This window comes from Drosophila kikkawai, chromosome 2L, assembly GCF_030179895.1.
Source record: "Drosophila kikkawai strain 14028-0561.14 chromosome 2L, DkikHiC1v2, whole genome shotgun sequence".
In the NCBI taxonomy this organism is placed as follows: Eukaryota; Metazoa; Arthropoda; class Insecta; order Diptera; family Drosophilidae; genus Drosophila; species Drosophila kikkawai.
This window is the reverse complement of record NC_091728.1, coordinates 11,549,805-11,576,510: the sequence shown is the minus strand read 5'-3', so window position 1 is coordinate 11,576,510 and position 26,706 is coordinate 11,549,805. Positions and strand designations below refer to the sequence as shown.

The following is a 26,706-nucleotide window of genomic DNA, read 5'->3' as shown; positions in this document are numbered from 1 at the left end:
TTAAAACAGGATAAAGAGACTGCTTTTTTGCACAAATGTGAGGTTTTATATTTCAACAAATTTGGTTTAAAAAGTACAATAGTAACATGATATAAATACGCTTACCCCGGACTAAATATAATATATGTGGGTATAACACTTTTGCTGGATTCGATCGAGGCTTCGACCCTGATTAAGACTAAGGCAAACTTTAGGCGCTATTCACTAACAGGACAAGCGTATAACAGATCGAGTGCTTAACTATAAGGTGAGTTATAAAAAACTATTGGGTAGTTGATTATCACTTGCTTCCGCCGGAATCTACACACTGTTTACAGCGAATACGGAATCACTTCTTCTTGTAACCATATGAATTAATGGCATCAAACTCGGCATCGCACTTGAGCAGTAGCTGGTACCATTGATCACTGTCGATTCGGTTGGACTCAAGGATACCGCCATAGGCGGCGGGCAGGCACTTGGGCGACATGTACTTGTGCAGGGACTCACGATCGGTGCCATGGAAGATGATCCTGGCGCGCAGCTTCTCCCTGAGGAAGGGCTTGAATAGAGCAAACACCACGTTGAAGAGCTTTGGCTGGTTCACAATGTGAATGGCCTTAATTCTCAGGGGTACAGAGTCCTGCAGCCAGTCCACTATGCGCTTGGCGAAGGGAGGCGTAAATTGCCAGGTTTGCTGCAAGCTAAGGCCGTCCATATCGAAGATCACCACGGCTCCGCAGATCTGTGTCTCCGGTTCCAGCATAGCAGCCTCTAGAAAGAGCACAGCACCCTTGAACACCTCGTCCAGGGTGACCTGCTTGTGCTTCCAGCGCTCTGAAAATGGAAATAGAAAAGGATTAGTAAAGGGTCATATACTTCTCCCATAAATTTTCAATTAAGTCTCTTTATTCTTTAGGGATTTAGTCACTTCTCTTTCATAAATTGATTTAGACATATACGCCGCCGCGCCACGCCGCCGCCGCCGCCGATTTTTGCCTTATTTGACGCGCCGCCGCCAAATTATGAAAATAACGGCGCGCCGCGGCGCGCCGCTGGTGCGGCATCGGCGCAGCTTCAGCGCGGCCTTCAGTGTCATTGTTCTTTATAAAACTTAAAAAAAAATAAATAACTCATTAAAATGGCCTTTTTGCCTTATTTGACGCGCCGCCGCCGCCGGTTCTTTCTGACTACTACGCCGCCGCCGCCGAGTCATTTTGACCTCTACGCCGCCGCCGATGCCTTTAACCATCGGCGTAAACCTCTAAATTGATTATCTTTTACAAATTCTTAAAAAGAGAATAAAATATGCATTTTTGTTTTGTTTATTTGCACTTACTGCCAAGCTCCAAAACCAAAATACGACGCCCACACTGATCTCTATTGGGAAAGACTGTGAGTATATTGTGCTTGAAGATGTTGGACTCTCCGGACGGCTTGAGGTTGTTGTACACATCCGAATGCTTCACCTTGAAGGCGTAGTAGCGCTTGATCTGTTTTAAAAGTGAAATTTTAAGTCATTATTTGTTTCAAGCACCAATTAATAAAATCTTACCAAGTCGCGGGCGCTCTCTGGATAATACTTGCAGGGACGCAGGTATCGAATCAGCCACTCCTCGTTTCCCTTGGGATACAGCAAATCGGTCTCGGCTGAAAACAAATATATATTTAGAGTTATTAACACTGTGTTTACCATAGACAATTAACATTTAGAGGCAATTATCAAGGAAATTGATTACAGAGAACGCGATTGCATAATAATTTCTACCAAAGGCGTGCCACTGTAGCCTAACCCCGGTGATTACTGACACGAAATGTCCATGTAGTTCTTTAAAATTATAGTTTATAGAAAGAGTCTACAAATAGATTTCCGATATTTAATTAGAGCCTTAAGATTTATACAGAGTTACATCCCATAACTAGTTATTTTCAAAGAAAAATAGTTTTTAAATAGTAAAACTCTACTCAAAAGTACTTTTAATCATATAGGAATGCAGTTAAGACTTATAAAAACTTTAAAATGCTTTTTTGTAAGTTACTAAGAGGCAATTATTTTTCTAGCTAAAAGTAGAAACTACTGTTAAAATATATATTATAGAATTATTGCTGAATAACTGAACTTGTGACAATGAAAATGAATGCACTTGAGGCATAAGTTATAATTATATATATATATATATATATATAGAATGCCTTGATCACAGATAATTGCTTAATCTTGAAAGGTCACAAGTGATTAAAAATTTAAAGTGGGGATTCCTGGAATATTGCGGCTTTGTAATTTCACAAAATTAAATCAGAGTCTGAAGCTTATTAATGTTAAATTCTCATTTAGTAATTATGTTATTACTTAATTCTATAATTTCCCCTTGTAAAAAACTTAAGACTTAATTAGAGATCATTGCTTACCCTCTAAGAGCCGAGCCAACTCCTTGGCTGCCTCCTTCTGCCGCTCGGGAGTTTCCCGTAGCTCCTTGATGGCCACCTCCTTGCCTTGGGCCGACGGTTCACCCAGGTCAAACTGGAGCGTGTAGTCGCCCACCTGGAGCGTGGGCAGCTGATCTAAGTCCGACAACATGGTGGGAACTCCTGAAAGGGCAGTCATTAATATTCAATTAGCGATAGGTGGCTTCTGTACTTTGAGCTCGCGAGATGCGGGACGCACTTGGACCTAAGTAAGCTCAGTTACTGCACTTCACAATTACTTACTCATTTTGCAATTGATGTTGACTCTCCTCAAACTAAAATTATTCTCGTGTAAGTTTCAATTTATTTTTTTGTAATATTTGCGATCTCAGGCCTTTGGCACTCTATTCAGAGGTAAATGGGTGGAAAATTTCAATTTATTAATGAGGCAGACGACAGTGAATCGAAACCGGCGCAGAGGGGGACTGCATTGAGTTTCGATCGCTTTATTTATCACCTGGCCAACCTTCACCTTGACATTCGCAAAATCATAGCGGAAGGCAAAGCCATAGATTTTGCAGCATCGCAAAATCGCTGACCATCGAAGACAACGGATCGCGACTAATGCAATTCTTGCAGAGAAGAGATGCTATTGAGCTGTCATGTCAGGTGACGAAAGGGGGAAACCTTGAGCTGGATTCTCCAGACTCTTGACACGTTCTACTTGAACGAAAATGTAGTTGAACGAGTTTTCAATTTCAAAACTAGCAACTTAGTCTGGTAAAGTCCAATTGAGTAAAATCTGGCTGCTTGATGAACTCGAAAAATTAGCGCCATACATTTTCCAACTTGTTGCGCTGTTCGGATGATCTCAAAAACAAAAGATTTGGAAATCAGCGTCAAAAGCATGACATTGAAAATTTCTACAAACTTCGATTAGATCGGCCAGGTGATATGCTAAAGATCTCGCATATTTTCGCATTCATAAATGACACACACCCTGTGACACCTTTGAATAGATAATGTTTTGACCGAGCTGCTGCTGCTGGCTGGGAAAATCCGAAATCTAATCGAAGTACTACACAAGGAGGGCACCGCACAAACCGAAACTTGTTTTGGATTTTGGCTAACAGTAATCCGCGAGGGCGAAGACGACCGGAGGAGAAGCAGGGAGACGCGTGCAACAGAGCCGAAAGCCCAGATGAAACTGTTGCGGCCAAGAGCGAGCTGAGGAGATTTTATGCCAGGCCAAGAATCAAAACTGGATTTGGCAAGAGAGCGCCAAGAGAGTGGGCGACGGAGACGCGCTTAAAGCGCAGTGTTGCCAAAACAGCGGATTTATCGACTTACTTGGGGCTTAAAGTCAAGTCACTTGGTAATTAAAAAAGATCACAAGTTTTCAAAGTCTTTTAAGCTAAAATAATTTAAGTTTTCAATTAGCTTTTTGGATCTTGAACAGAGGGAATCCCTAAGTTGATGGATTATATTTAATGTATGTACGCATTTCATGTTACCAATATATTTTTGAAGTTAAGCTAAAAAATCGGACCAAATGATTAACTTAATTTTTTTTTTATTTCTAACAAAGTAATAGCTTTTCAATGGCATAATATATTCATTTATTTATTTTGTTTTAATTTTTTATAGAGTTTATCTTTACAACATTACAAAAATCTGAGCTTGAGCATGACATTCACGTGTGTGTTGGTCAGAGCGATGAGAGGGTCAAGAGACAGAGAGAGCTTCAATCTGGGTGCATCATCATTGGGTAATGATGACACCTCAAGCCGGTTTCAGTTTCGCTTTCAACTTCAAAGTTTTCTCAGCTGCCTTAGCTAATTTATTCGGGTTTTCTTGGAGTGTAATTACCCAGATCACAGGGCGCTTGAAAATCCCTTGGCTTAGGCATTTCCTATAACGACCCTGAAACTCCGCGCACTGTGCCATCCGGTTTCAATGCTGGCCCGCTCCACGCTCTACGCCAATTAGTGCTTACACCTGTTTGGCAAACATACACTTGGGGTCAAGTCACTAGGGCTGTCAGTCAAAGGGATACGATTTTTGGTGCTTATTTTTTAGAAGAGTTTGCCAGAAAATCAAAACGAATTTTGTAATTCCCAACTGGTATGAGAATAAACTTGGTAGAAACCAAGAAACTATGATATTTTGGCGTTTTATATAGTCATGTTTAGATCAACTGAGAGAATGCATGGACAGTATAAGGTAAAATTTGGGTTTAATTACTTTAAATATACAAAAAACTGGATGAATCCCTAAATACCTCGTTAAAACAGGCACAAATATATGGAATGTACTTATTGCAGTATTTAACATTTAAAATCAAGTCCTATTGTTGTATCCCCATTTGTATGAATCGAATATTTGGTCAAATTAGCACGTCCCAAAGCTCAGCAACCTGTGAAGTATTGTGTTGTGGTTCGGCGTCCGGTTTTGGACAAATCGGTTCAATCGCACGATCGCACGTGCACAGACTTCGGCCATTCATGGTTTTACGCTTCGTTATACTCTCGTTTTCCTTTTGGCCAGATTTTGGGGCCTGCGAGTTGGTCTATTTTTAATAACGAACTTGAACTGGACGCACACAAAAGCTGCGGTCTACGAAACCTCGGAAAATAGCCCTTTTTGACTGTAGAAAATGGGCTTTTATTTTCAGCAGGGAAAGCCTGAATTGTGCTAGTCATTCTGGGGTTAAACCCCTTTGCAATGTCAACCTACGCCCTTCGATTTTTTTGCAAAAAACCTACTTGAGAAACTGGATTTCGAAAAACTGGCGACAAAGGCAAGGGCGATCCCAACGTACATATAAAGTGCTTTGACCTTACTTTGTGCAGTCATAAAAAAGTACAAGAAACATATGTACTTGTAAATTCAAAGTAAGAAAACTTAAAAAAATGTTAAACATGGCAAGGGAAATAATTAGGCACATAAATATCTATCTAAACTGCGTTTAAGGCCTCTTAAAATTATTACTGTTATTTCCTACAAAAAACAAAGACATTGATCGATCGGACAGAGTACTTAACTTGACCTGTGACAATACAATAAGAAAACAGGTTTATTAAACAATTAAAAAAATAATAATTGTATTTTTATACCCTTGCAGGGTATTATAATTTCAGTCAGAAGTTTGCAACGCAGTGAAGGAGACGTTTCCGACCCTATAAAGTATATATATTCTTGATCAGCATTAACATGCGAATCTTTCTAGACATGTCCGGAAGAAATCGATTTTTTTGCCATTTTTGAAAAATTTTATAAGGGGTTACATCATTAAAAATTTTGATTTTGATAAAAAATTGAATTTTTGAATTTTTTAAATGAAGTATGCAGATTTATTAACTGTAGAAAATCTTGCACAGAACAGTTTTCCGATTTAAAATTAATGCTTTTTTGGCCGAGTTATGATATTTTTAATTAAAAAAAAAACAAGAAGTTTTTTAATACAAAAAATCAGATTTTATAATACAAAATAACATTTTTCCAAGTCAAGGAATCATTTCCGACCCCATAAACCATATATATTCTTGATCAGCATCAACAGGGGAATCTTTCTAGACATGTCCGGAAGAAATCGATTTTTTGGCCATTTTTGCGAAATTTGATAAGGGGTTACATCATTAAAATTAGCAAAAGTGGCCAAAAATTTTGATTTCTTAAAATTTTAAATTTGGTATGCAGTTTTTTTTAAATTAATAAAAACTAACACAAAACTGCTTTCCGAATCGAAATTAATGCATTTTTGGCTTAGTTATGATATATTTTAATTGTTACCTGCAAGAGTATACAAACTTTGGCTGGCCAAAGTTAGCTTTCTTTCTTGTTTGTTTATACAATCAGGCGTTGTTGAAAGCCTTTGGTGAAAATATTACTTTCAAATAATAAGGGAAAGAAAACTTCAGAAAGTCAAAGTTTAAATACCTCTGTTATTTCCAAATTTAAGCAAAATATTACTTTAATTAATGGTATATGAATATTAGATGAAGAAAACAACTATGCTATTTAAGCTTTCATTTAAGTTCCTAATTATTTTTCGATCTTTTTATATACTTGCAGGGAATTATAATTTAAGGCAGAAGGAGTGAAGGAGTAAAAGAAGTATATTTTGTATCATCCTCAAGATACGAGAAGATCTAGTCATGTTCGCTAGAAAAAAACGGGCATGGCTAGGTCAAATCGGCTGTTGACGCTGCGTTACAAACGTCTGACTAAAAATACATGTAATACCCTTATAGGATACATATACAAAACATCACTCTAGCAATTATTCGCTTCTTCTCACCCGCATGGCATCGTATCGGTGGAGCGGAGGAGGATGAGTTGCCCGGCTGCTTTGGCAGACAGGGCATGGCTGCTGCGGAGGCGGTCAACATTGTCACGATGTTAATGCAAATTGAAAGCCGATACTAAATGCCCCGCGAGCGCGACAAGTATTGCATAAATGCAAATGCCAAATGCAAATCAAATGATATTTTCTGAAAAGTGCTCGTTCACGCCGGGAGCATCGGATCCGCACACGGTAAATGGGTCAATGTCGGCGAGTTACTGAACTTTACATCGAATTCTCGACCGATCGACCAAACGAACAAGGCACGCAAAAATAATGAGGAAAAGGCACAGCGAAAAAGAAACTCGGACAGTGATGAGCATTGTTTTAGGTACTTTTAAAAACTCAAATTGATATAATAAACACAATGGTTTCTAGAAAAAAAAAGTATCTAGTAGCTTTTATAGGAAATAACTTTATGCTTTTAAGGGAGTTAAATATTATTCCTATAAGTCTAAAAATAGAGCTTTAATTTCTAGTTGATTTGTTGATTGCTTTTTTGCTTTTTTTTCATCATAATTTTTTAAAATACAAAGTAAGCACTTTAAGTCTTAAATTCTTAGCTTCAGCAAGAAATAGAAACAGGTTACAGTGCCAATTAACAACTAAGTAGAACCCTGTACATAAAACATTAAAGCAATGATTCAGAAATCTTGTTTAATTACTTAATTGCACCAAGTGTTGCAACGATTACTAACAGATAATTCATTTTAGAATTATGGACTTTTCTAGATAGTAAACCATTTCAAGGCATTCAAATGATTTAAATTATGTTTGTTAAGAGGGAGTAATATATTTCCAGAAAAGAACTTAAGCTTCATCAGTTCAAAGTCTTGAAGTAAGCGCTACATTCTATTTTAAATTTATTTTTATGACATTTTAAATGTAGTTCCATCTGCTTAACTAGTGTTTTTAAGTAGTACTATAATAACAAAGATTTGCTTAGATTAAAACTCACCTTAGTTTAATGAAGGTTCAGCTAGTCCAAAATGGGCGTAAATTTTGTAAAATTCCCTTGGCAGCTCCCTTCCGACTCTGATCTGGCGAGTTTGGAGCAATTGTTCAGACTGGAAATATAAAGCTGCACGTCAAATCGTTTTATACCCGCCCCTTCTATGTACAGACCCTCATTACACACATATATATATAAGAAAGTTATAGTGTATATAAGGTCAGCGCGTTTTAATAGGTCATTATAACCGACCAGAGTCTGGTCAAAGAGCGTTAAAGAGCACGTTGCGAAGCGTCGGTGGGATCTTTCGATTCGTGGCTTCTTTAAAACACAAGCCAAGAAATTGGGTATTCAGCATAAAATTAATGCTTCTCTCACAATTTTTGTAATATTGTTAACAAGTATTAGTACCAATTTCTTACGGTGTAGCCTAGTTAATCATCAGTGTATAGCAATTAACATTATTAAATTTGTTATTAGAGTAAGTACACAGAGAGCGATTCTCAACTCAGCTTTAAATATTTTAATTAATATAAAAAAAAAAGTTTTATTTTTTATTTTGTAAAATGTATAATTTTAATCAGCAGAAGGAACGTTAAACTAGAAATGGGCGGTATTTTCTATATATATTTTTCACTATAAACTTAATATTCCACTTATATTCCAAAACTTGAACTATTTCTCTCAAGTTTTAAGACACCAAAATATTATTTTTTATTAAAAGTATACCAGTCGCACTGAGAAATGTGATTTTTATACTTGAAACAAGTAAATACTAAAGATTTCGTACAGTGTACACCGCAAAGAATCTTCTGATACTTTTTACATAAGTAAACGCCGACTTGGCCGTAATTAAACTTGAACTTTTGAACGCTCCGTAAACACAACTAGTTTAGAGTCTAATCGCCTGTGTGTGACCGAGTAAAAAACTTGTTATAAACCTCTCTCCGTGGAAGTAGGATTTGGACCCTAAGCCTCCTGCTAAGACTCTCGTTATACACACACACACAACTATATAGGCTATCCGGATGGTTAATACTGCGATTATCACACGATTTCCTGGCAGTAAATAGTAGCTCTACGTTCGACTTGCGTGTCCGCGATCAACTGACGGGGCGATGGGTAATGCAAACTCATTTGCTTTTAGTTTCAAGCGCGAGCAATTAATTAAGTATTTCGCTGCTTACCGCCGTTTCCAAATGTATTTCAATTTCATTTTCTTGCACTTGCTTGCGCCCATTCTCCGTGTCGCTTCGTCTGACGGTTACCCAGTCAGTCAGTCACCTTCGCCCATGGAGGAGCTACGTCAGCCTTTAAAGTCCGTCCCGATTATTGCAATTAGCTTAGTCAAAGTACAGCGTGCTGAAACTAAACAGTAACCCGGCTATGAATGGCATTAATCAATTTGCGAACACGCAATCCCAGCGACAGCTGTTGATATGGAATAGACAATCAATTATCCACTATTTACATGCATTTAATTTGAATGTCAAATTCATTTGATCGCTTAAGCCTACCCTATTATGACAGTTACAATTATTGAGTGTGGTCTTAGGTCTCTAGGGTCAACTATCAGTGAGTGTGAATAAACTTATGGCTACATCGAACTACTTACTCCATATTCATTATCTGTATTGTCGAGTATAAAACGTACATTTGACTAAACCAAGAGATATTGTGCAGACAATTGTTGCTAGATATTGCTTACTTACATTCAACTAGAGAAGGTCTTATTATGATTATGAAATATGCCAACGATATTCACTGCTAAAGTCTTTAGTGTCGCTTAAGTGTTAGGTTGCTCTTTAAGTACAGGATCAAATCTCATGGGGGGGATGCGCGTATTTACAATACAAACATAAGAGCCTGTTCACGAGTCGAGGACCTGAGTCTAGGTCCTCGACTCCGCCGGCGTCGCCTCTGCAATCATTTTGGCCGTATTTTTTCATACATAAATTTCTGCAGATGCTTGTTGTCCGGCTGCATTAGCTTTTTCTTGTTGAACTCGAACTGGGCCAGTGCAAATTCGTAGAGATCGTTTTCCATTTGCCAGATTTTTGTCTTTTGAATTGCTTGAATTGTTAGCTCGCTGGGCGGCAGCTTGGACGACGTCACACGTAGATGAGATTTGTTTGAGTTTTGATAGTGCTCGCGAAAGCCATGGAAAATTCTACAAATAGAAATAGATAAGAATGTGGTTATATATTAATATATTATTATTAAATGTTGCTCTTTGATATGAGTTATGGATTAAATGATTTCAAGTACTGCCTTCTCTCACCTTGGAAGTGACCTCTCCAGCAGATCCACAAACTCATACATTTGCTCGGTGACGCCGACTAGAAAGTACTCGTTGACCAGATTGCGCTTGGCCTGCTCCAAGGCCCAGGTGCTGCCGGGCTCCCAGCACTCTGCAGCGTGGCCGCAGAAGAAGGGTATTTGCAGCCACATGTTCTTGGGATCACAGTCGGGTTGTTTCTGCACCACGCATTCGTCAAAGGTCTGCAAAAAGCCATTCATTTTCCTGATGAACTTTGAATTTTGATTCAACACTTACTATTTTATTGCCCGCCTTCTTGCGCACTAAATTCGGTCTGTAGTTGTCGCCGAAGCGAAGGAAGTAATAGTAGGAGACAAGTCTGTCCAGAGGCTTACGCACTAAGTTTATGTAGATGGGCTTGTGGGCGATTTGGAACCTGCAAAGAGTGAACGAAAACTTAGCAGTGGCTCAAACAAGATTTAAGACTATCAGTTTCTTACTTGGAAAAGTCCAAGAAGGCCATGTGGCCGTGGAAGAGGGCTGGTCTCATCTCGTGCCACCGGGACACGTTGCGCACGAACTGTATCTGGTTTGGTAGCGACAGGACGTGCATGTTGGCAGTCACATTGATGTGCAGCACATGGAATTTGTTTAGCTTGCACAGGTCGTAGGCAATGTTCACGAAGCTGGTGGATCCCGTCTTTGGCACGCGGTTATACAGCACCACCAGATCGGCATCGTAGTCGAAGTCGTCCGCGGGCGGGGCATGTGCATCCGCCTGTGGGCTGCCACTGGTGGTCAGCTTGGACAGTGGCTTAAAGGCTGCAATAGAAGATTAGGGTTTAGAGCACCTCTCGCCAGGATGGCACTCATCACTCACCGTGTTCAAAGCGAATCTCCGACCAGAGCAACCAGTATCCAGCGCAGGTAAGCACGCACAGGGCAATCAAGATTAGCCAGTGGGTAGGTCGCAGCAGTACCCACATCCTGAGCAGTTTCCTGAACATGGCGCTTTTACTGGTTTCCAAATCTGCAGCTCATTTCCAGCAGGCGCTTCACCGCAGTTCCCTGTTTTGCATTGTTTTCCGATTTTTCTGCAATTGCTTCGGGGTCAGTGTTGTTAAACGTGCGTCGATCAGCTGGCTGCCAGTGTGGCCAACCCTAATAAGTTGTGAGTGACCAGACATCTCTGGCTGAGTGAAGGTATTCGTAGAATACAGTCACGCTAGAATCCTGCCTGCCGCCTTTTCTGAACAGAACGCCGGTTTTAAAGTACAGAAAAAAAGAAAGCAAGCTAACGTTAACCACAACCAGAACCACCATGTCCATATCCAACTTCAGCTTTGTCAACATGGCGGCCCAGCTTGACGAGGAGCGGGGCATCACATTCCAGGACAAGGCCCGCACCTGGGACACGGCGGCCGATGGTGAGTAGAGTGACGCTACATTTATTCCCTAGAAGGATTAACTTAATCCCCCTGAGTAGCCCAGGAAGTGGTGGACGCGCTCAACAACCAGTCTACGGTGCACTACCTTAACCTGGATGGCAACACGCTCGGCGTGGAGGCTGCCCAGGCCATTGGCGAGGCGCTGAAGCGCCACCCAGAGTTCCGGAAGGCCCTGTGGAAGAATCTGTTTACGCGCCGCCTCAAGACCGAGATTCCAGTGGCGCTGCAGCATCTTGGTGCGGGTCTTATTACGGCGGGTGCCAAACTGACGGTTCTTGATCTCAGCGACAATGCTTTGGGACCGAACGGAATGCGGGGCCTGGAGGAGTTCCTACGCTCGCCCGTCTGCTACTCCCTGCAGGAGCTGCTGCTCTACAACTGTGGACTCGGCCCCGAGGGCGGCACCATGCTCTCCAAAGCTCTCATCGACCTGCATGCCAATGCCAAGAAGGCGGGATCGCCGCTCCAGTTGCGCGTTTTCGTTGGCGGACGCAATCGGTTGGAGAATGTGGGTGCCAAGGCACTGGCCAAGGCTTTCAAGACGCTGCAGACATTTGAAGAGATTGTCCTGATGCAAAACTCGATATACTTTGAGGGGGTCCAAGCCCTGGCCGAGTCCTTCAAGGAGAATCCGCACCTCCGAGTGCTGAACATGAATGACAACACCCTGAGAGCCAAAGGTGCCGGCCAAATAGCAGAGATCCTGCCGTCTCTTCCCTTGTGAGTCTAGTCGGTTAAGATGCTTATAAACTAATTATTTATATTGGTTTTTATGTATATTTGCTTATATTTCTGTGCAGACTTCGGGAACTAAACTTTGGCGACTGCCTGATCCGTACCAATGGCGCATACCACTTCGGCGAGGCCTTGGAGAACTCAAATGACAAACTGGAGGTCGTCGATTTGGGTTTCAACGAAATAAACAGCGATGGCGGCCTGGTTTTAGTGTCGGCCATGCAAAACAAGCCCAAGCTACGCATATTCAATATCGATGGCAATTGCTTTGGCCAGGAAGGCTGCGAACAGATCAAAGCTGAAATGGCCAAGCTGGATAATGCCGCTGCCCTGCAACCATTCGAGGAAGATGCTTCCGAGGACGAAGCTGGGGACGATGAGTCTGGCGATGAGAACGCCGACGATGATGATGGTGATCAGGAGGATGAGTATGATGAGGATGAGGGCGAGGAGTACGATGAGCATGAGCACGCTAACGATACCACGGAGGAGGCCGACGAGGAAGACGAGGAATATGTCAACATTGCCGAGGAGACTGCCTATGTGACCACCAATCCCTACGTTACAAAGGTGAGGGAGAATAAAAAAAAATAATTAATAAAAATAGATAATTAAATAATTTACTAATTGTAAGTTAAAGTAAATTATTTATAATTAATTAATTGTAAATTATTTATCCCAAGAATTTATGAAAATAATGTTCTTTTTTTTTAGCTTTTCAACGAGACAACCAACTCGGTTGCCAGCGACCCTCTTTCGGTGAGCAACAAAACGATGAACCCAATCTTTACCCCCGAGACGTTCTGCCTCAGCCAGAAGCCCTGCTCCCTGGAGCACTTCGACTCTCTGGACTCTGACAACAAGCTTCGGGACCTGCAGGGAATCTTGAATGTAATTAAACATCATTTGAGCTTAATAACTTGATAAACTAACTCCATTTGGTACTCTCAATTAGCAATTCAATGATGACAACCATCTGCTGCTGCTCGTCTTCACCACCCTGAAGTGCGCACATCTGTCTCAGTCATCGAAGGCCGCCTTGGAGCTGGCCGTCTCTCTGTACCAGCTAACCTTTGATTACGCCATAAAGACCAAGCAGGAGACCCGTGTGACCAACTACGTTCTCAAGCAGCTGTGCCTTCTCCGCTGCGAGGAGCCCTTCAAATCCGACTACAACATCAAGAGCTGCCGATTCGCCTTGTCGGAGGCCATCAGAAGTCCACAGTTTGCCAACGACAACATAAAGAACACGTTCAAGTTGTTCCTGGAGAAGATCGATGTCTAAGCCGAGGTGGATAAAAGCCCAGCCAAAGAGTTGAATTTCTAATGTATTATTATACGTTCCAAATTATAGAATGTAGAGTTCTTTGGCGAGGGAATTATATATGTTTCTGAACTTGCAAATAAAAGGCAAACGAAATTACTAAGCAGCATTTTAATATTTATATTAAAACCTTTAATATTATTGAAAGTATAACCCTTTTTATATGAATTATTATTAAAGCTAATAGCAACTTTAATTTGCATCGGTTTTCCAATGGAAACTCTTTTTAATTCGGTTAAAATGGATTTATTTACATAAAAAACATTTATGAGAGGACTAAGAACTATGTTTATAAAACATGGTAAGGAAATACATCGATATTATGCTTATGTATGTATTTATTCCAGTTGGTGGATTAACTCACTGTTCTGGCCTGGGATACAGAGATCAGCCACAGGGAGAGAATGTAGCGAAGTTGTTGATTCCTTTAGGAATAAATTAAAGTAAAATTAAAACGGGAAAAGTATACATTGGAAGTAAAATAAAAGAAACATTGACTGCTGAACATTAAGGGGCATAATGGGAAATCATAAAGATTCGTTGCAGAGTTTAGACTCTAAACTTTAGAGCCTCCGCCGAATATGATTGTGAATTTTCAAAAATACTTTAGGCAAAAAAGAACAATAGTTCGAGTGGCTCAACACTCGAAATCGGAATCATCATCATCATCAAGATCAATAGCCGCGTCCTCGTCATCGTCACTTTCGATCACGGCGCGGCGCTTCTTTGGCGGCGCCTTCTTTTTGCCTCCTCCACTGCTCTCCTCGTCGCGTGTCCGCTTAACTGGACGCTTGACCGGTGAGTCTTCATCGTCGTCTTCAGCCGGGCTGGCATCATCACCATTACCGGCTCCCTCTTCATCTTCGGAGAAGAGGGAGCTGTAGTCGATTTTCTTGCTGGCTGCCCGACGTCCAGGGCGTTCTACCGATTTGCTGGAAACCTCCACCACATCATCATCATCGGAAATCGATGTATTCTTTGACTGAAAGAGAAATATATTTTAAATATTTAATGAAGCTTCCAAGAGAGAGAGAGCGCTTCCTTACCTTAGCCTTGCTGAAATCCAGTTTACCCTGCTTCAGCCCGTCGCCGTTCTCCTTCTTTTGTCGCGGCTTCTTCACTCCCGGCTCCTTTTTGACAGCAGCAGCCTTCTTGGCCTTGGGCGAGGCCTTCGCGCCGCTCTCGACCATAGCATCAAAGTCGTCCAACTCATCGGCCTCGGACTTAACGGCTTTGCCCTTCGGCTCTTTCTTCACCTTGGGCTCCTTGGGTTCCTTGGCAGCCTTGGCCACCTTGGCCGCCAGAGCCATTTTCTTTAGCATTTCATCGGTGACCTTAAACTCAACCTGCTCGCCCTCGGGATCGGGGAAAATGTCGCCACCGCCCTGTCCCGCCATTCCCTTTACCTTTCTGCCCTTGGCGGTTGTGGCGCCCTTCTGGCCCTTGAGTGCCTTGGACGTCTTTGTATTTATGCCCAGCTCCTCCAGTCGCTCCTTCTCCTCGACCTCGTTCATCTTCTGCTCGAGGGCATCTAAATCGTCCAGCCAGAGCAATTCCGGTGTCTTCTTTATCAGATTATCCAGCTCGGCGAGCTTGGCATCTCGCTGTTTGAGCAGCTCGTTCTTCTTCTCCTCAGTCAGCATCCACATGGACATGCCCAGGAGATAGTCGAACTTCTTGACGTCAGTTAGCTTCTTGAATGCCTTATCCGGATCCACCTCCTTCTCCTTCTTGACCTTGGAGCTGGCACTGGGAGCTGCCTCTGCATCCGCTTCATCGTCGTCCTCCTCCTCGTTTTCGGCTTCGGCATCCTCCTGCTTGATGCGGCGCTGCCACTCCTTGACGGGATCGGCACGATAGCCACGCTTCACCAGCTCATCGCACATAGCCTTCCGCTGTTTATTCTCCACCACCAGCTTCTTCTCGCACTTCTCAAGGATGAAGCGTGCCTGATCGCTAAGCCGATCGGCCTGGGCCGTTAGCTGTCCCACCAAGTAGTCCTTGCGCCGGGCATAGTACTCCAGTCGCAGCTTATAGAACTCGTTGAGTATATCCAAGGCATTGGGGAAGCGACGCAGGCAATTATTCTTATCGAAGGCATGCATCTGGTTGGTTGATATCGTTGTGGAGAGCTTGAACACGCGGAAGAACCCGCCATCCTCGTTGCGGATGCGCACAAACTCGCCGGGCGAGAAGCTGACCACAAAGCGTACGGTGGTGTCCGTGTGATACTCCCTGTACTCGTTGATCACGGCCTTGACCTTCTCGGTGCCATTTGCCAGCGGCTCCAGTACATTCTCCTTGTAGGTCTGCGTCCAAACGCCCACAGGTAGCTCGGTGATCTCAATGCGCTCGCCCGGCAAGATCTGTATATTGCCACTGACCACATATCGGCCATCCGAAATGTATTCCGTGCATCCCTTGAAGTTTTTGTACCAAGGATGCATTGCCTGGGGCTCCTCCCCGTTGATCATCCGCTTAAGATTGCGCATTATCTCGCGGGGATTGTGATTGGCTATCTTGGTGGACCAACCGGTGCCAATGCCCTCGGCACCATTGACCAGCACCATAGGAATGATGGGCAAGTACCAGAGCGGCTCTATCCGCTGGCCATCATCGGTTTGATAGGCCAGCAGCGGATCGTCCAGGGGATGGAAGATGAGTCGCGTTAGCGGCGACATCAGCGTGAAAATGTAACGAGCGCTGGCCGAATCCTTGCCGCCGGTCAAACGGGTACCGAACTGACCCCGGGGCTCCAGAAGGTTTATGTTGTTGGATCCCACAAAGTTCTGGGCCAGATTCACAATGGTCATTTGGAGGGAGACCTCGCCGTGATGATAGGCCGACATCTCGGCCACCGAACCGGAAAGTTGCGCCACTTTAACCTCTCGCTTATCGTTCCTCTTGAAGCAGGTAAACATAACCTTACGCTGGCCCGGCTTCAGGCCATCGACCAGGCTGGGAATGGAGCGTTCGTTGTCGGCATTGGAGAACAGCACCAGCTCCAGGTTGATAAAATCCGCGTAGCTGATGTGCTTGGTGCCCTTGGTGTAAAGATAGCGTTCCGGCAGGCCCAGCTCCTTGCGTCGCTTCACCTCGTCCATGTGGTTGGTGAGCCACACCTTTCTCGATTCGATATGCTTCCTGGAGAAGGCCATCATAATGCTCTCGTCGTCCACGGAGCCGTCGTACTTGAAGAGGATGCGATGGCGCTCCATGTCCTGGAAATACTCCTTCGCCTCCTTGGACGTGGAGGTACCCAGACCCTTATAGTACTTGATATTGTACGTGTGATGATTGGCCGTATCGTTCTTCCACTCCTCGAACTCGGGCAGCGAGTAAAACGACAGCTCTTCGTTTTTCTTGGTGGCCTTCACAATCGGCGTTATGAACTCCTCGAGGAACGGGAGGCGCAGCAGCTCCGGCCAATTGGTGTGAACAAAATTGATAAGTAGGCCCTTAATGTGGGAACCATCCTGATCCTGATCAGTCATGATCATCACTTTGCCGTATCGTAATGTCTTCAGATCGTCCTCGGTCAGATACTTCTTTTTGTATTGCAGGCCGATGATCTTGCACAGATTGTTAATTTCTGCGTTTTCCGATAGCTGCTTGAAATTGGCCTCGCGTACGTTTAGCAGCTTTCCCCGAAGCGGGAACACACCGTAATAGTTCCGGCCAATGACACCCAGACCGGACACAGCCAACGATTTGGCCGAGTCTCCCTCGGTCAGGATGAGTGTGCAGTTGATCGAGTTCTTGCCACCCGCCTCGTTGGCATCCTCCAGCTTGGGAATGCCCTTGATCTTGCTCGATTTCCGACCGCCCGTCTTGGCAATGTCGTTCTGAGCCTTGAACTTGGCCCAAGCCAGCACCGACTCAACAATGCCCGATTTGGACATGTTGGCAATGAACTTTTCGGACAGAGTGCACTTGGAGCCAAAGCTCTTGGCCTGCAGGGTCATGTTCTCCTTGGTCTGAGAGTCGAACGTTGGGTTCTCAATTAAGCAATTGACGAAGACCCACAGATGGTTGCGCACCTGGAAGGGTTTTATGTTGATGCCACCTGTAAGTGCAAAAGAAAATCATAATCATTCGAAGTCCACGTCTCTGGAGGAAGCACTGAACTCACCCTTGTTCTTCTTTTTCAGAACCTCAATGAGCTGCTTGATGACATTGTCAACTACATGGTCAACATGCCGACCGCCCTTGTACGTGCATATGGAGTTTACGAACGAGACCTGCTGGAAGCCGCGGTCCGAGGGACAACAGGCCACTTCCCACCGCTCGTTAGCCACCTCGTGGACGACCTTAATGACTGGCCCGTCATCATCTGCGTTCTTTACGTGCAGATCAATGTAGTCCTTAAAGTTCTTCACCGTAAGCTTGTTGCCGTTAAGGAAGACGGAAACACCCTTCGAGGAAGCGGCCACATCGTAGGCACGACGCGACATAAGAGCCACAATATCATCGTCGAGGCGTTCCATCTTGAATTTGGCCAGATCGGGGCTGAACGTGATGCGGGTGAAGTCAGTGCCACTAAACTCCTTGATCTGTAAGGTGTTAAAAGGGATTAAAGCATCCTTGGAGATGTATTTATGTATTTGAATATACCTTAACTTCGGAGGCCTTGCCCATGTTATCGGCCCAGGTTTGTTTGAAGCTTTTCTTGTATTGCTTCGTGGCAGTTTCCACGGTGAAGCTAGTGGAAAATATGTTGCACAGCTTTGCACCATAGCCGTTTCTGCCGCCAGTCACCTTCTTTTCATCGTCGTTGTAGTTTGAGGAAGTCAGCAAGTGGCCAAAGATCATTGTAGGAACGTACATCTTCTGCTCCTTGTGCATGGTCACCGGAATGCCCTGACCGTTGTTCCAAATGGACACAACATTGCGCTCCGGATCAATGTCAATCTTGATGGTATTCATTGACTTGTCGCGCTGCTTGTTGTCGGCCGCATTTACCAGAATCTCGTCGAAGATCTTGTACAGGCCAGGCACAAATGAGATCTCCTTTTGGACCATTCGCTTCAGTTCAGAGTCGAAGACCCACATCAGCTCCTTGGTGAACTCTACGGATCCGATGTAGGAGTCCGGTCGCAGCAGAATGTGCTCCAGCTGCGACTTCTTCTGGTACATCTGCTCGATGGACATGCCGTTCTCCATGATTCTGCTGTTGTTTTGTCTTGGTTGCCTCTTCTGTAAAGATAAAAAAAATTAATTAGTTGGTCAGCGAGGCAGACTGTACGCAGTAAAACTAAAGCTTTGAATACAGCCTTGGGCATTTTAAATTGTTCTATTAGTTTTGTCCGTCTTCTACACTCAACTACAGTAGATATTAGCACATCACATTCTAATATATTTTGTAAAATATTTAATATCATTTAATAAGCTATGTTGCGTAATATTCTTAATAGATAATTACTCTTTTTGTACTTAAAGATTTTTTTTATTTGACTAAAATTGTATGTAAACTTTGAAAGATATTTAAAAATTAGAAATTTAAAATTTTCGCAAGATAATTTTATTATCTATCATATTTATAATAAATTCACAAAAACCTATATATTTAAAAGACAACCTTAGCCGATACATACTGTACTTCAAGCTAACAAAAACTACGCGCGCGCGCTCTTTGGTTCTGCACCTGGCCTCCCCCCTGATGAGACTACCTCTCTAATGATTACGTTAGGGGAAAATGCCGGATGCAGTTGGTGGAATCTTTAAACTATTTGATTTGTTTAAACAACTACATTTCCGCAGCTGTAACTGTACTCCATTAACCGCTCGGCGCGTCTTTTAAAAAACTGTTCCGATGTTGGCGGCATTTCGGCGTCTGTCTGTGCACGTGTGTATCTGTGTGTGTTGATGTGCAAGACTTTGCCGGCTCCTCGCGGAAACCCAATCAAGGCCCTGTTTCTGTGGATTTTCCCACTCAAAATTAACAAGATCAAAGGCTTAATTGTGGTTGACCTGGCTGGCAGAACACGGGCGGTTTTTCTTTCAGCGAATAGCAGCTATAAATGTGCTCTCTATACCGGCACCGCCATTTTTAATTTGCAAGCGAAAAAAAAAACTACGTTTGCAGAAAATCGAGCGTCTCCTAGAAAACGGTGGGATGGTTTTCTTCCGTTTTTCCCTCAACTAACAATTTGCGATGCCGTCTGGGTTTTCCTTACCTGGCCTAAAAGTTGCACAGTTTTTGCGGTGCTAAGTCGCTGCTGCCGCCCAACAACGATGCACAAATGTAGGGGATGTAACAGACGACGCACCACGATTTTCACGTTGTCTGTGCGTCCTCCTTTTGCGTTCTACTGCACTTCTTGCGTGATTGCCACTCGCACTGGGCTATAATATATTATATTTATATTATGAACATTTACAAACTACAAACTTCAACTGTTCGACTCGAAAAACGCACTGTAGGGCTGTTGTATTTTTTCTGAAAAATGACATATATCGTGACATTTTTTAGCCAAATATCGAAACCGCGATATTTTTTTGATATTTTTTGATATTTTTTCTTTGGTCACACTGAATTTTAAAGCAATTATTTATTGATAATAAAAGTAATATATATTATTGCTACTTTAAGTTTTAAATTAATTGATGGAGCACCTGTGATCTTTCTTTTTCAGTAATTCTTTGGTTTTTCTGCTGATATTGCGAAAAATCCCAGAAAAGGCGCCAAATCCCAAAGGAAATGCGTGTAATTTTCTGCTTATGCGGCATCTGGACACACTAAAACTCTGAAAACCCTCATGAACGCATGGTCTGGCAAGGCTGGTCGATATAACGGTTTTTTATTTAAACATTGGCTATGGTCATACTGGAAACTTTTTTATCCTCATTTTTACACAAGTTTATCTAGAGAACATGTAAAATTAGGAATGATTTTTATTTATACATATATTTATATATTTAACCCACTTGCGGCGTTTGCTCAATTATGTTTGCATTCTTTAATGGCATTATAAAACAAAATATACATACATATATAGTATATATTTTTCTTTTTTGAAGATACATAAGCGAGTGTGTAGATATGTACAGAGATATGATTGCAGAGACAATTTTTTTAAATTTTGTATTTTACTGTTTAATTTTCCATACAAAATTTAATAATTATTAACAATTTAATAAATGATAGGCATACCACTATAATAAAAAATGGGATATATATAAACAAAATGAAACCTTTTCAATAATATAAGTTGTACTCTGGAACCTCAAAATTACCGGATTTTATATGAATTATGAACGGTGCAATTTTTCGGAAATACAATGTTGGCATGTTCAAAAATAGGAATTGAGTAACTTTGTAAAAAATTGACGCTATATTTTAAATGTTAATTTATTCAAAACTCAAAGGCGTTAAAAGTTAAGACATGTATAAAGCCTCTGTACTATCACCTTTAACCAGAAATGTTTATGCATACAGAATATCTGATATTTTCTTTACAACTGTTGCATCTTTTCAAAGTAAAATAAATGACTTCACCAGCTTCTGACAATTATTTACATTTTAATAAAGATTATAGATTGCTACTATGTTTAGTTCTAAACCTATATGTTATGCAGATTGTTTTTCAATTAAGCAGCTGGTGATATGAAAATTGCCAAGCCAATTGCTTCGACGGTCAGAGCCAAGAGCATGGAAATGAGCGAAACTGGTTTTCTTTCTGCTGCTTTTGCTTGACCTTGCCCAACGAGAAAAGGGGCAAGTCGGTCCTCCCTCTCCGCCTCCGATGGCGGTTTCCTTGCAGAATCGGATTCCAGTCTCGCATCAAGTACTATATTCTGGATACAAGAGATCTGGTTTGTGTGCTGGACCGATCCCCTTGAGGTCTGTGCGTGGAGACGAGGTGGAACCCTTCAAGTTGTGACGTCACCGGAGCTCATTGAACTTATCCATCAGATCTTGTTTACAAAGTGTGTATTCTCCCGCATCTTGCTGGAGAATTAGCTGAGATCTCACACTGACTGTGAACGAGGGACTGCAGTTTGTACCCTTGATTAAGTGGGGAATTTCGTCGAGCGGGTAAAGGTTTTCGGTATATGGCAAATTTCACATAAAATGGAAACTTTATTTAAAGTTTAAAATTGATAAATCTGGGAATTAAATATTAGATGTAATAATTCACTAATAATTCACTAAAAATTTAATTGACCACTTAAAGTTTTATTTTATAAAACAATTCGGATTGGTGCTAAAAAATACAAGAAAAATTGATTTCGTTATCTTTTATTAAACTAAATGAAGTTATTACATTACTTTTATACACTTTTATTTACAATTTACAATAATAAAAATGAATTCTGAAATAAACTATAGGTCCTACAAGTCTTGATTGTCACTCTGCGAGGGTATTCATAGCTTCGCTTTCACAATATTGCCTGCTCCAGTCGGGTTACTCATTCCCCATACTGGTTTGTAGTTATTACTGCTGCGTTTTTTTCTCAACTTTTTCCATTAAGAGTTCTGAGCTTAAAATAATTTGTTCTAAGCGATCTGTAGCTCAGTTTCAGCACAACCTTCTGCACCGACACTTGTGCCAGCTGCGAGCGCGATCTTTGTAGAACTTCGGGTTTGAGTTTCCCGTAAAGCTAGCTCCAGTGCGTGATAGCCGGCAATATCAGAATAATACCAGGTAATGCAAGCGGAGACCCCGAACTAATGGGGTGTTAAACCCAGGTGTCGGGCGACTCTGGGCGGTGTGAAAAAATAATTGCACACCAATGGAGCCTACTAATTTCTTTGATTACCTCCAATTGTCTGGGGGGACAATTAATGACGCCCATTGTTAGGGGGTATTGCTCATTAACTTTTGAACCGAAGAAGTTCCGACACATTGGAGTTTTTACCACTGCAATCCAATGGATTCCCAGCAGAACAGCTCTCTGGCGAACTGTGTAATTAGTCGGAATTTGTTGAATATAATCAAATATTGGCCCCGGCACTTTGCACATCACTCCATGAGCTCGCTGTGTGTTTGGTACTGTGGGTGCTGCACTTTGAGATCGCGGTGGCATCATCGTTATCTGTGAAATTCGCGTCCAAGCCGCCGCCGCATTGCACTAGACCCCAAGCGACCTGATTAGCCATTGCGATTTGTGATGTGCCCCGCTTATCAGGAGGGTCCCGGGTCCAATACCCACACAGTACGCAATATATTTGTTTGCGGGGTTCAGACGAGGGCGAGTCTGATTTCTCGGGGATCAGGGATTTGGGATGGGGCCAAGGGTGGCACGGAAGCTAGGCAACAGCACTGGACAACAAAATATTGGATTGCCGGGTAGGAAGAAAGTATATGAAGAATTACGAAGAACGCGACTTAATAATAATCATTTTAGTATTGAAATATTGTAACCTTACCTGCCAAGAATTGTAAGTAAAGTGATTTGAACCAGTAAACTAAAAATAATAATACAAACAACTTGTTCTATGTGACATACTGTTATCGCCCGATTAGCTGTCTCCCTTACGCTATCGCTATAGCTTTGTCGGGTCCATTGTTGTTCGGTTTCTACTTAATATTTAATGGTCGCATACATGGGACTGGGAACATTTGGCCTGATTCCGTTCGGGGGCTCAGTTACACACTTGAAGTCGAGCGGATCGCAACCCATCAAATGGTAACAAGAAAATCGCCCATCAATAAATGCGGCAGGCAAATTCTCAGACTGGAATTGCAATGTCAAAATCTTGAAAATGTGGTTAACAATGAGACGCGTGTGAGGTCGAGTCGAGTGTAGTGTATCGCCGTATCGGAGCAGGTGCTATCTGCCACTGTGGATTCACTCACCTGTGCTCTATGTGGGGTATACTGGGGAACCCGTGTGAAAATGGCTTAGCCGAAAACATCGCGTACTTTTTTTTATGGCCGCATAATAATTAACGCTTACTACGCCCTCTCTTTGTTGTTATTCAGACAACCAGCAGCCGTCCCCGCTCCCGCACAATGCCCGCCATCGAGCATAAGCTGAATATTTCCGAGGAGGAGGTACCGGAACAGATACTCCGGCTGGCAGAGCAGCAGGGCGAGAGCACCAGCTCCGAGGCAGCGGTCATCGAGCAGTTCCGCAGCTACATTTTGGGTGGGTTATCCTTTGTCCTTAAGCTAGTGAAGCTTAGTTATCAAGTCCGTAACAAAATTTCACAGAACGTAACGAATGCCAGCCACACCGCAGCGATGACAAGTATCTGAAGAAGTTCCTGAGAGCCCGCTACTGGAAAATTGAGAACAGCTACAGATTGGTGAGTTGGGGTTGAAAAATAATAAAATTAATGATAAAATTAATGATTATACCACTAGTTAAATTTTACAAAAAGTTTTTGTATACTTTTTGGCATATATAACAATATATATAGTGCACTTTTACATAATCTTTTAGATTTAAAGCCGAATTTTTAAACTTATTTTAACTTTAACTACTCAAAGTCTTACTGATTATAGAATTTAATTTCCAGCTCTGCAGTTACTACAAGTTTCGGGAGCACAACAAAAGCTACTACGAAAAGGTTCGTCCTCTGGATCTACGCCATGTTGGAGAGTCGGACATCCTGTCGGTGACGCCATACCGAGATCAACACGGTCATCGCATACTCATATACCGCTTTGGACTTTGGCGACCCAACCGCGTGATAGTGGACGATATATTCCGGGCCACCATTGTCCTGCAGGAACTGGGCAGCTTGGAACCCATCTCCCAAATAGTGGGTGGAGTGGGTATCTTTGATCTGAAGGACTTGGGACTAGAGCACATACTACACCTAAGTCCCAGTGTGGCTCAGAAAATGATAGCCCTGCTGGTGGTGAGTCTGTTTTTCTTTTGTGAATATTTTATCTTGGTTTAATTAATTCGTATACTTTCTCTTTTAGACCTCCATGCCCATTCGCACCTCCGCCCTTCATATAGTGAACCAGAATTGGGTTTTTAATGCGGCATTCAAGATTTTTAAGCCCTTCTTAAATGCCGCCATGCGAGAGAAACTATACATTCATGGTAGCGATATGAGCTCCTTGCACAAACACATCGATCCTGAGCATTTGCCAAAACGGTTAGTATAATTTATATTATTTTTAAATAATTATACATTTATTTAAATGACTTTTACTCACCTTCAGCTATGGGGGCTTGCACGAGGATTACTCTTATACGCTCTGGCTGGACATGCTGAAGGAACAGTGTTCGACTAATGGGGTCCAAAAGGATATGGAGCAATTGGGCTTCATCTTTGACTAACTCTCAAGTCAGTTGATTTTACTAAGTAAGAAAGGGAAATGTGAAACTGATAATAATTTTAGTTTGTTTACCTTATTTCATGGTTATTTATAGTTAAAAGGTAGACGTCACAAGTAGGTTTTACTTGCTGAATTTTAAATATAGAAAGTATATACTAAACATCTAATCTCTTCTTTAATAATCTAAGCAAGTCTGTACCACGACTCCAAGCATAAACAATAATGCTTCGCACATTTGCCGCCCAAAATACAGATCGTAACGCGGCCACATCAATGACCACTGACGACCGAACGCTCAAGGCAATAATAATTTGGTCTAACCGAATCAAATGGCAAAAAAGTGCGTCCACCAAAAATTTGTTCCGGTCAGAAGGCTAAGCATCTTGACCGTATTCGTTTTATGCGATTTGTATGCAAAGTGCGGTAGGTGCCAGAGCGAGACAACTAGCTGGCACGACCATTTCCCGTTATGGTAATTGAGTGTTGGACAACGCATAAAATGCAGTCGGTGGCCATAAATATGTTTGCACTCGGCCAGTGCCAGGGAATGTGAGGGATAGCAGGCTGGCCGAAGGAGGAAGAGAAAGGAGGAAAGGGGAGGAAGATTCCTTCTTCTGACCGTTACGAATATGTTTGATATTTTTTATTGAATCCCGTTGTCTCACCCTCAACCCCCGGCCACCGGAAGTCGTTGCCGTCTGTGTCCTGCTCACAAAACTGTACAGTAAAAAACATCAGTATATTTTTAGGAGAAGACTTGAACTCATAGATACCCCTTGTTACTAAAAGAATCTTTTAGTTAAAAATAAAGCAAAGATGAAAGGATATGTGACGTAAATGTGTAAAATGTATATAATAAAATTTGAAATCCTTAAAAAAATATCCTTAAGGTGTATAGCAATCAGTGAAGGTCTCGAAATGAGTGGATTTGGATATGCATTGGATTTATCTTTAAATATTTTAAAATAAGATACGATTAAAATTATTATAGATACTAATATAATTTTAGACATAGGACATTACAGGGTATCCAAAGCTCGGTCTGTTCCCCTGCCTCCCATATTCATTCCTCGCCCTTTGGTCAACGATAGTGAAATTGATTTTGCTTCTGCCGAGGGGTCTAGGTTGACATTGTGGCAGCGGGCAAGGCTCCGAGGGGAGACGGACATCCATAATCTGGGTACGTGTGTGTCTGTGTGAGCGCGTATAAAAGGCAGCGACATTTGTGCGATTAAAGCGACAAGATTAAAAAATTTATTGCGTAAATATTTATGGGGGACAGTAACAGTGGCAGTCGAAAGAGTCGAAAAAAAAGGCAGGCGGACAAAAAAACATACACATCCCATAGCCTACATTTGGGAGGCATGACCGCTGTCCCGTTATTAGTTGGCTTCTGGCCTTCTGGCTTTCTGGCTTCTGGCAACACGTGTGTGAGTCGATTCTGAAACTGGACATAATTTATGGCCTGCAAACTGAATTTATACGAATTTTATTGAAAAATAAAGAAAGAGCACAGCGGGCCAAGGGATTTATCTTCTCCAGCATGTTACCTCAAACTCATACTTGTATTCAGCATATATATGAACTTAAGTGTCCAATGCTAATATTTCCTGCATTTAAAGATTGCTAATAATAGATATCGTGGATATATATCTAAACCTAACTTCTCCATTTTGTATTAACATTTAAACTGTTCCCTTTTCTATTCCGAAAATAATGTTGATATCAATTTTCACCTCTGATTTATTATTCTAACGGCAAACCAACTGCAATCCCCTTTAAGTACTTCCTTATTTCCAACTCCCTTAGACTTCACTCCCAAAATTAGCCATATTATCCGGAGGACACATTTGGGGGCGTTGCCTCGGCTGTCAACTGTCAGTTCGTAGTGTCAAACTGACAGCCGTTGACATCCGCTGTCAGAGGTCCTGACCTTCAATTTTTCCAGCCGAAAGGGGTGGTGGGTGTGCCTGGAAGTTGCAACCCCAGAGGCCTAAACGTATAATTGCTTCCT

The 26,706-nt window shown here is 42.2% G+C and overlaps 5 protein-coding genes and 1 long non-coding RNA gene across 11 annotated transcripts; 3 read left to right on the top strand and 3 right to left on the bottom strand.

Moving 5' to 3' along the window:
* Positions 1 to 20: 20 nt before the first annotated feature.
* LOC108082767 (alpha-tocopherol transfer protein-like) lies at positions 21 to 7,812 on the bottom strand. 3 transcript variants are annotated; one of them, XM_017178295.3, is made up of 6 exons: positions 3,385 to 3,522; positions 2,689 to 2,789; positions 2,389 to 2,568; positions 1,535 to 1,629; positions 1,319 to 1,472; positions 21 to 816 (listed from the first exon to the last, which is right to left on the bottom strand). In XM_017178295.3, the coding sequence occupies exons 2-6, from the start codon at positions 2,690 to 2,692 to the stop codon at positions 329 to 331; spliced, it is 921 nt and encodes a 306-aa protein (XP_017033784.1). In that variant the 5' UTR covers positions 2,693 to 2,789; positions 3,385 to 3,522; the 3' UTR covers positions 21 to 328. The 3 variants fall into 3 exon arrangements, with proteins under 3 accessions (XP_017033784.1, XP_017033786.1, XP_017033783.1); XM_017178297.2 differs by lacking the exons at positions 2,689 to 2,789; positions 3,385 to 3,522 and adding an exon at positions 7,689 to 7,812; XM_017178294.2 differs by lacking the exons at positions 2,689 to 2,789; positions 3,385 to 3,522 and adding an exon at positions 6,686 to 6,933.
* Positions 2,813 to 6,499, top strand: LOC138929658 (uncharacterized). Of its 3 annotated transcripts, none has more exons than XR_011445885.1 (3): positions 2,813 to 3,334; positions 3,405 to 3,760; positions 6,460 to 6,499. It is a non-coding gene; the product is annotated as an uncharacterized lncRNA (long non-coding RNA). The 3 variants fall into 3 exon arrangements; XR_011445884.1 differs by lacking the exon at positions 6,460 to 6,499 and adding an exon at positions 3,815 to 3,928 and having other exon boundaries at positions 2,814 to 3,334; XR_011445883.1 differs by lacking the exon at positions 6,460 to 6,499 and adding an exon at positions 3,826 to 3,934 and having other exon boundaries at positions 2,819 to 3,334.
* Positions 7,813 to 9,138: 1,326 nt separating the features above from the next.
* On the bottom strand, positions 9,139 to 11,086 carry Hs2st (Heparan sulfate 2-O-sulfotransferase). Its single transcript, XM_017178293.3, has 5 exons — positions 10,823 to 11,086; positions 10,443 to 10,764; positions 10,240 to 10,378; positions 9,964 to 10,184; positions 9,139 to 9,852 (listed from the first exon to the last, which is right to left on the bottom strand). Exons 1-5 carry the CDS (start codon positions 10,947 to 10,949, stop codon positions 9,609 to 9,611), a joined length of 1,053 nt encoding a protein of 350 aa, XP_017033782.1. The 5' UTR covers positions 10,950 to 11,086; the 3' UTR covers positions 9,139 to 9,608.
* Positions 11,087 to 11,146: 60 nt separating this feature from the next.
* On the top strand, positions 11,147 to 13,548 carry RanGAP (Ran GTPase activating protein). The gene is made up of 5 exons (XM_017178292.2): positions 11,147 to 11,369; positions 11,429 to 12,110; positions 12,191 to 12,695; positions 12,840 to 13,016; positions 13,081 to 13,548. The coding sequence occupies exons 1-5, from the start codon at positions 11,264 to 11,266 to the stop codon at positions 13,408 to 13,410; spliced, it is 1,800 nt and encodes a 599-aa protein (XP_017033781.1). The 5' UTR covers positions 11,147 to 11,263; the 3' UTR covers positions 13,411 to 13,548.
* Positions 13,549 to 13,672: 124 nt separating this feature from the next.
* On the bottom strand, positions 13,673 to 19,872 carry Top2 (topoisomerase 2). Its single transcript, XM_017178291.2, has 5 exons — positions 19,626 to 19,872; positions 18,064 to 18,645; positions 17,582 to 18,002; positions 14,496 to 17,515; positions 13,673 to 14,431 (listed from the first exon to the last, which is right to left on the bottom strand). The coding sequence occupies exons 2-5, from the start codon at positions 18,610 to 18,612 to the stop codon at positions 14,087 to 14,089; spliced, it is 4,335 nt and encodes a 1,444-aa protein (XP_017033780.1). The 5' UTR covers positions 18,613 to 18,645; positions 19,626 to 19,872; the 3' UTR covers positions 13,673 to 14,086.
* A 2,080-nt stretch (positions 19,873 to 21,952) lies between these two features.
* Positions 21,953 to 24,852, top strand: LOC108082680 (alpha-tocopherol transfer protein). Of its 2 annotated transcripts, none has more exons than XM_017178181.3 (6): positions 21,953 to 22,097; positions 23,379 to 23,544; positions 23,610 to 23,704; positions 23,918 to 24,262; positions 24,330 to 24,508; positions 24,576 to 24,852. In XM_017178181.3, the coding sequence occupies exons 2-6, from the start codon at positions 23,409 to 23,411 to the stop codon at positions 24,691 to 24,693; spliced, it is 873 nt and encodes a 290-aa protein (XP_017033670.1). In that variant the 5' UTR covers positions 21,953 to 22,097; positions 23,379 to 23,408; the 3' UTR covers positions 24,694 to 24,852. The 2 variants fall into 2 exon arrangements, with proteins under 2 accessions (XP_017033670.1, XP_017033669.1); XM_017178180.2 differs by lacking the exon at positions 21,953 to 22,097 and adding an exon at positions 22,986 to 23,082.
* The last annotated feature ends 1,854 nt before the right edge of the window (positions 24,853 to 26,706 follow it).

Coding starts and splice junctions, on each gene's coding strand:
- LOC108082767 (XM_017178294.2), bottom strand. CDS start 6,776: ATGTTGACCGCCTCCGCAGCAGCCATGCCCTGTCTGCCAAAGCAGCCG. Junction 1,473..1,534: donor CAGAGAGCGCCCGCGACTTG/GTAAGATTTTAT, acceptor CTTTTAAAACAG/ATCAAGCGCTACTACGCCTT. Junction 817..1,318: donor TTTGGTTTTGGAGCTTGGCA/GTAAGTGCAAAT, acceptor TTCCATTTTCAG/AGCGCTGGAAGCACAAGCAG.
- RanGAP (XM_017178292.2), top strand. CDS start 11,264: ATGTCCATATCCAACTTCAGCTTTGTCAACATGGCGGCCCAGCTTGAC. Junction 12,111..12,190: donor ATCCTGCCGTCTCTTCCCTT/GTGAGTCTAGTC, acceptor ATTTCTGTGCAG/ACTTCGGGAACTAAACTTTG. Junction 13,017..13,080: donor ACCTGCAGGGAATCTTGAAT/GTAATTAAACAT, acceptor ACTCTCAATTAG/CAATTCAATGATGACAACCA.
- LOC108082680 (XM_017178180.2), top strand. Junction 23,705..23,917: donor TTGAGAACAGCTACAGATTG/GTGAGTTGGGGT, acceptor TTTAATTTCCAG/CTCTGCAGTTACTACAAGTT. Junction 24,509..24,575: donor CCTGAGCATTTGCCAAAACG/GTTAGTATAATT, acceptor ACTCACCTTCAG/CTATGGGGGCTTGCACGAGG.
- Top2 (XM_017178291.2), bottom strand. CDS start 18,612: ATGGAGAACGGCATGTCCATCGAGCAGATGTACCAGAAGAAGTCGCAG. Junction 18,003..18,063: donor GCAAGGCCTCCGAAGTTAAG/GTATATTCAAAT, acceptor AACACCTTACAG/ATCAAGGAGTTTAGTGGCAC. Junction 14,432..14,495: donor TGGATTTCAGCAAGGCTAAG/GTAAGGAAGCGC, acceptor TTTCTCTTTCAG/TCAAAGAATACATCGATTTC.
- Hs2st (XM_017178293.3), bottom strand. CDS start 10,949: ATGTTCAGGAAACTGCTCAGGATGTGGGTACTGCTGCGACCTACCCAC. Junction 10,765..10,822: donor GGAGATTCGCTTTGAACACG/GTGAGTGATGAG, acceptor CTTCTATTGCAG/CCTTTAAGCCACTGTCCAAG. Junction 10,185..10,239: donor AGAAGGCGGGCAATAAAATA/GTAAGTGTTGAA, acceptor GGCTTTTTGCAG/ACCTTTGACGAATGCGTGGT.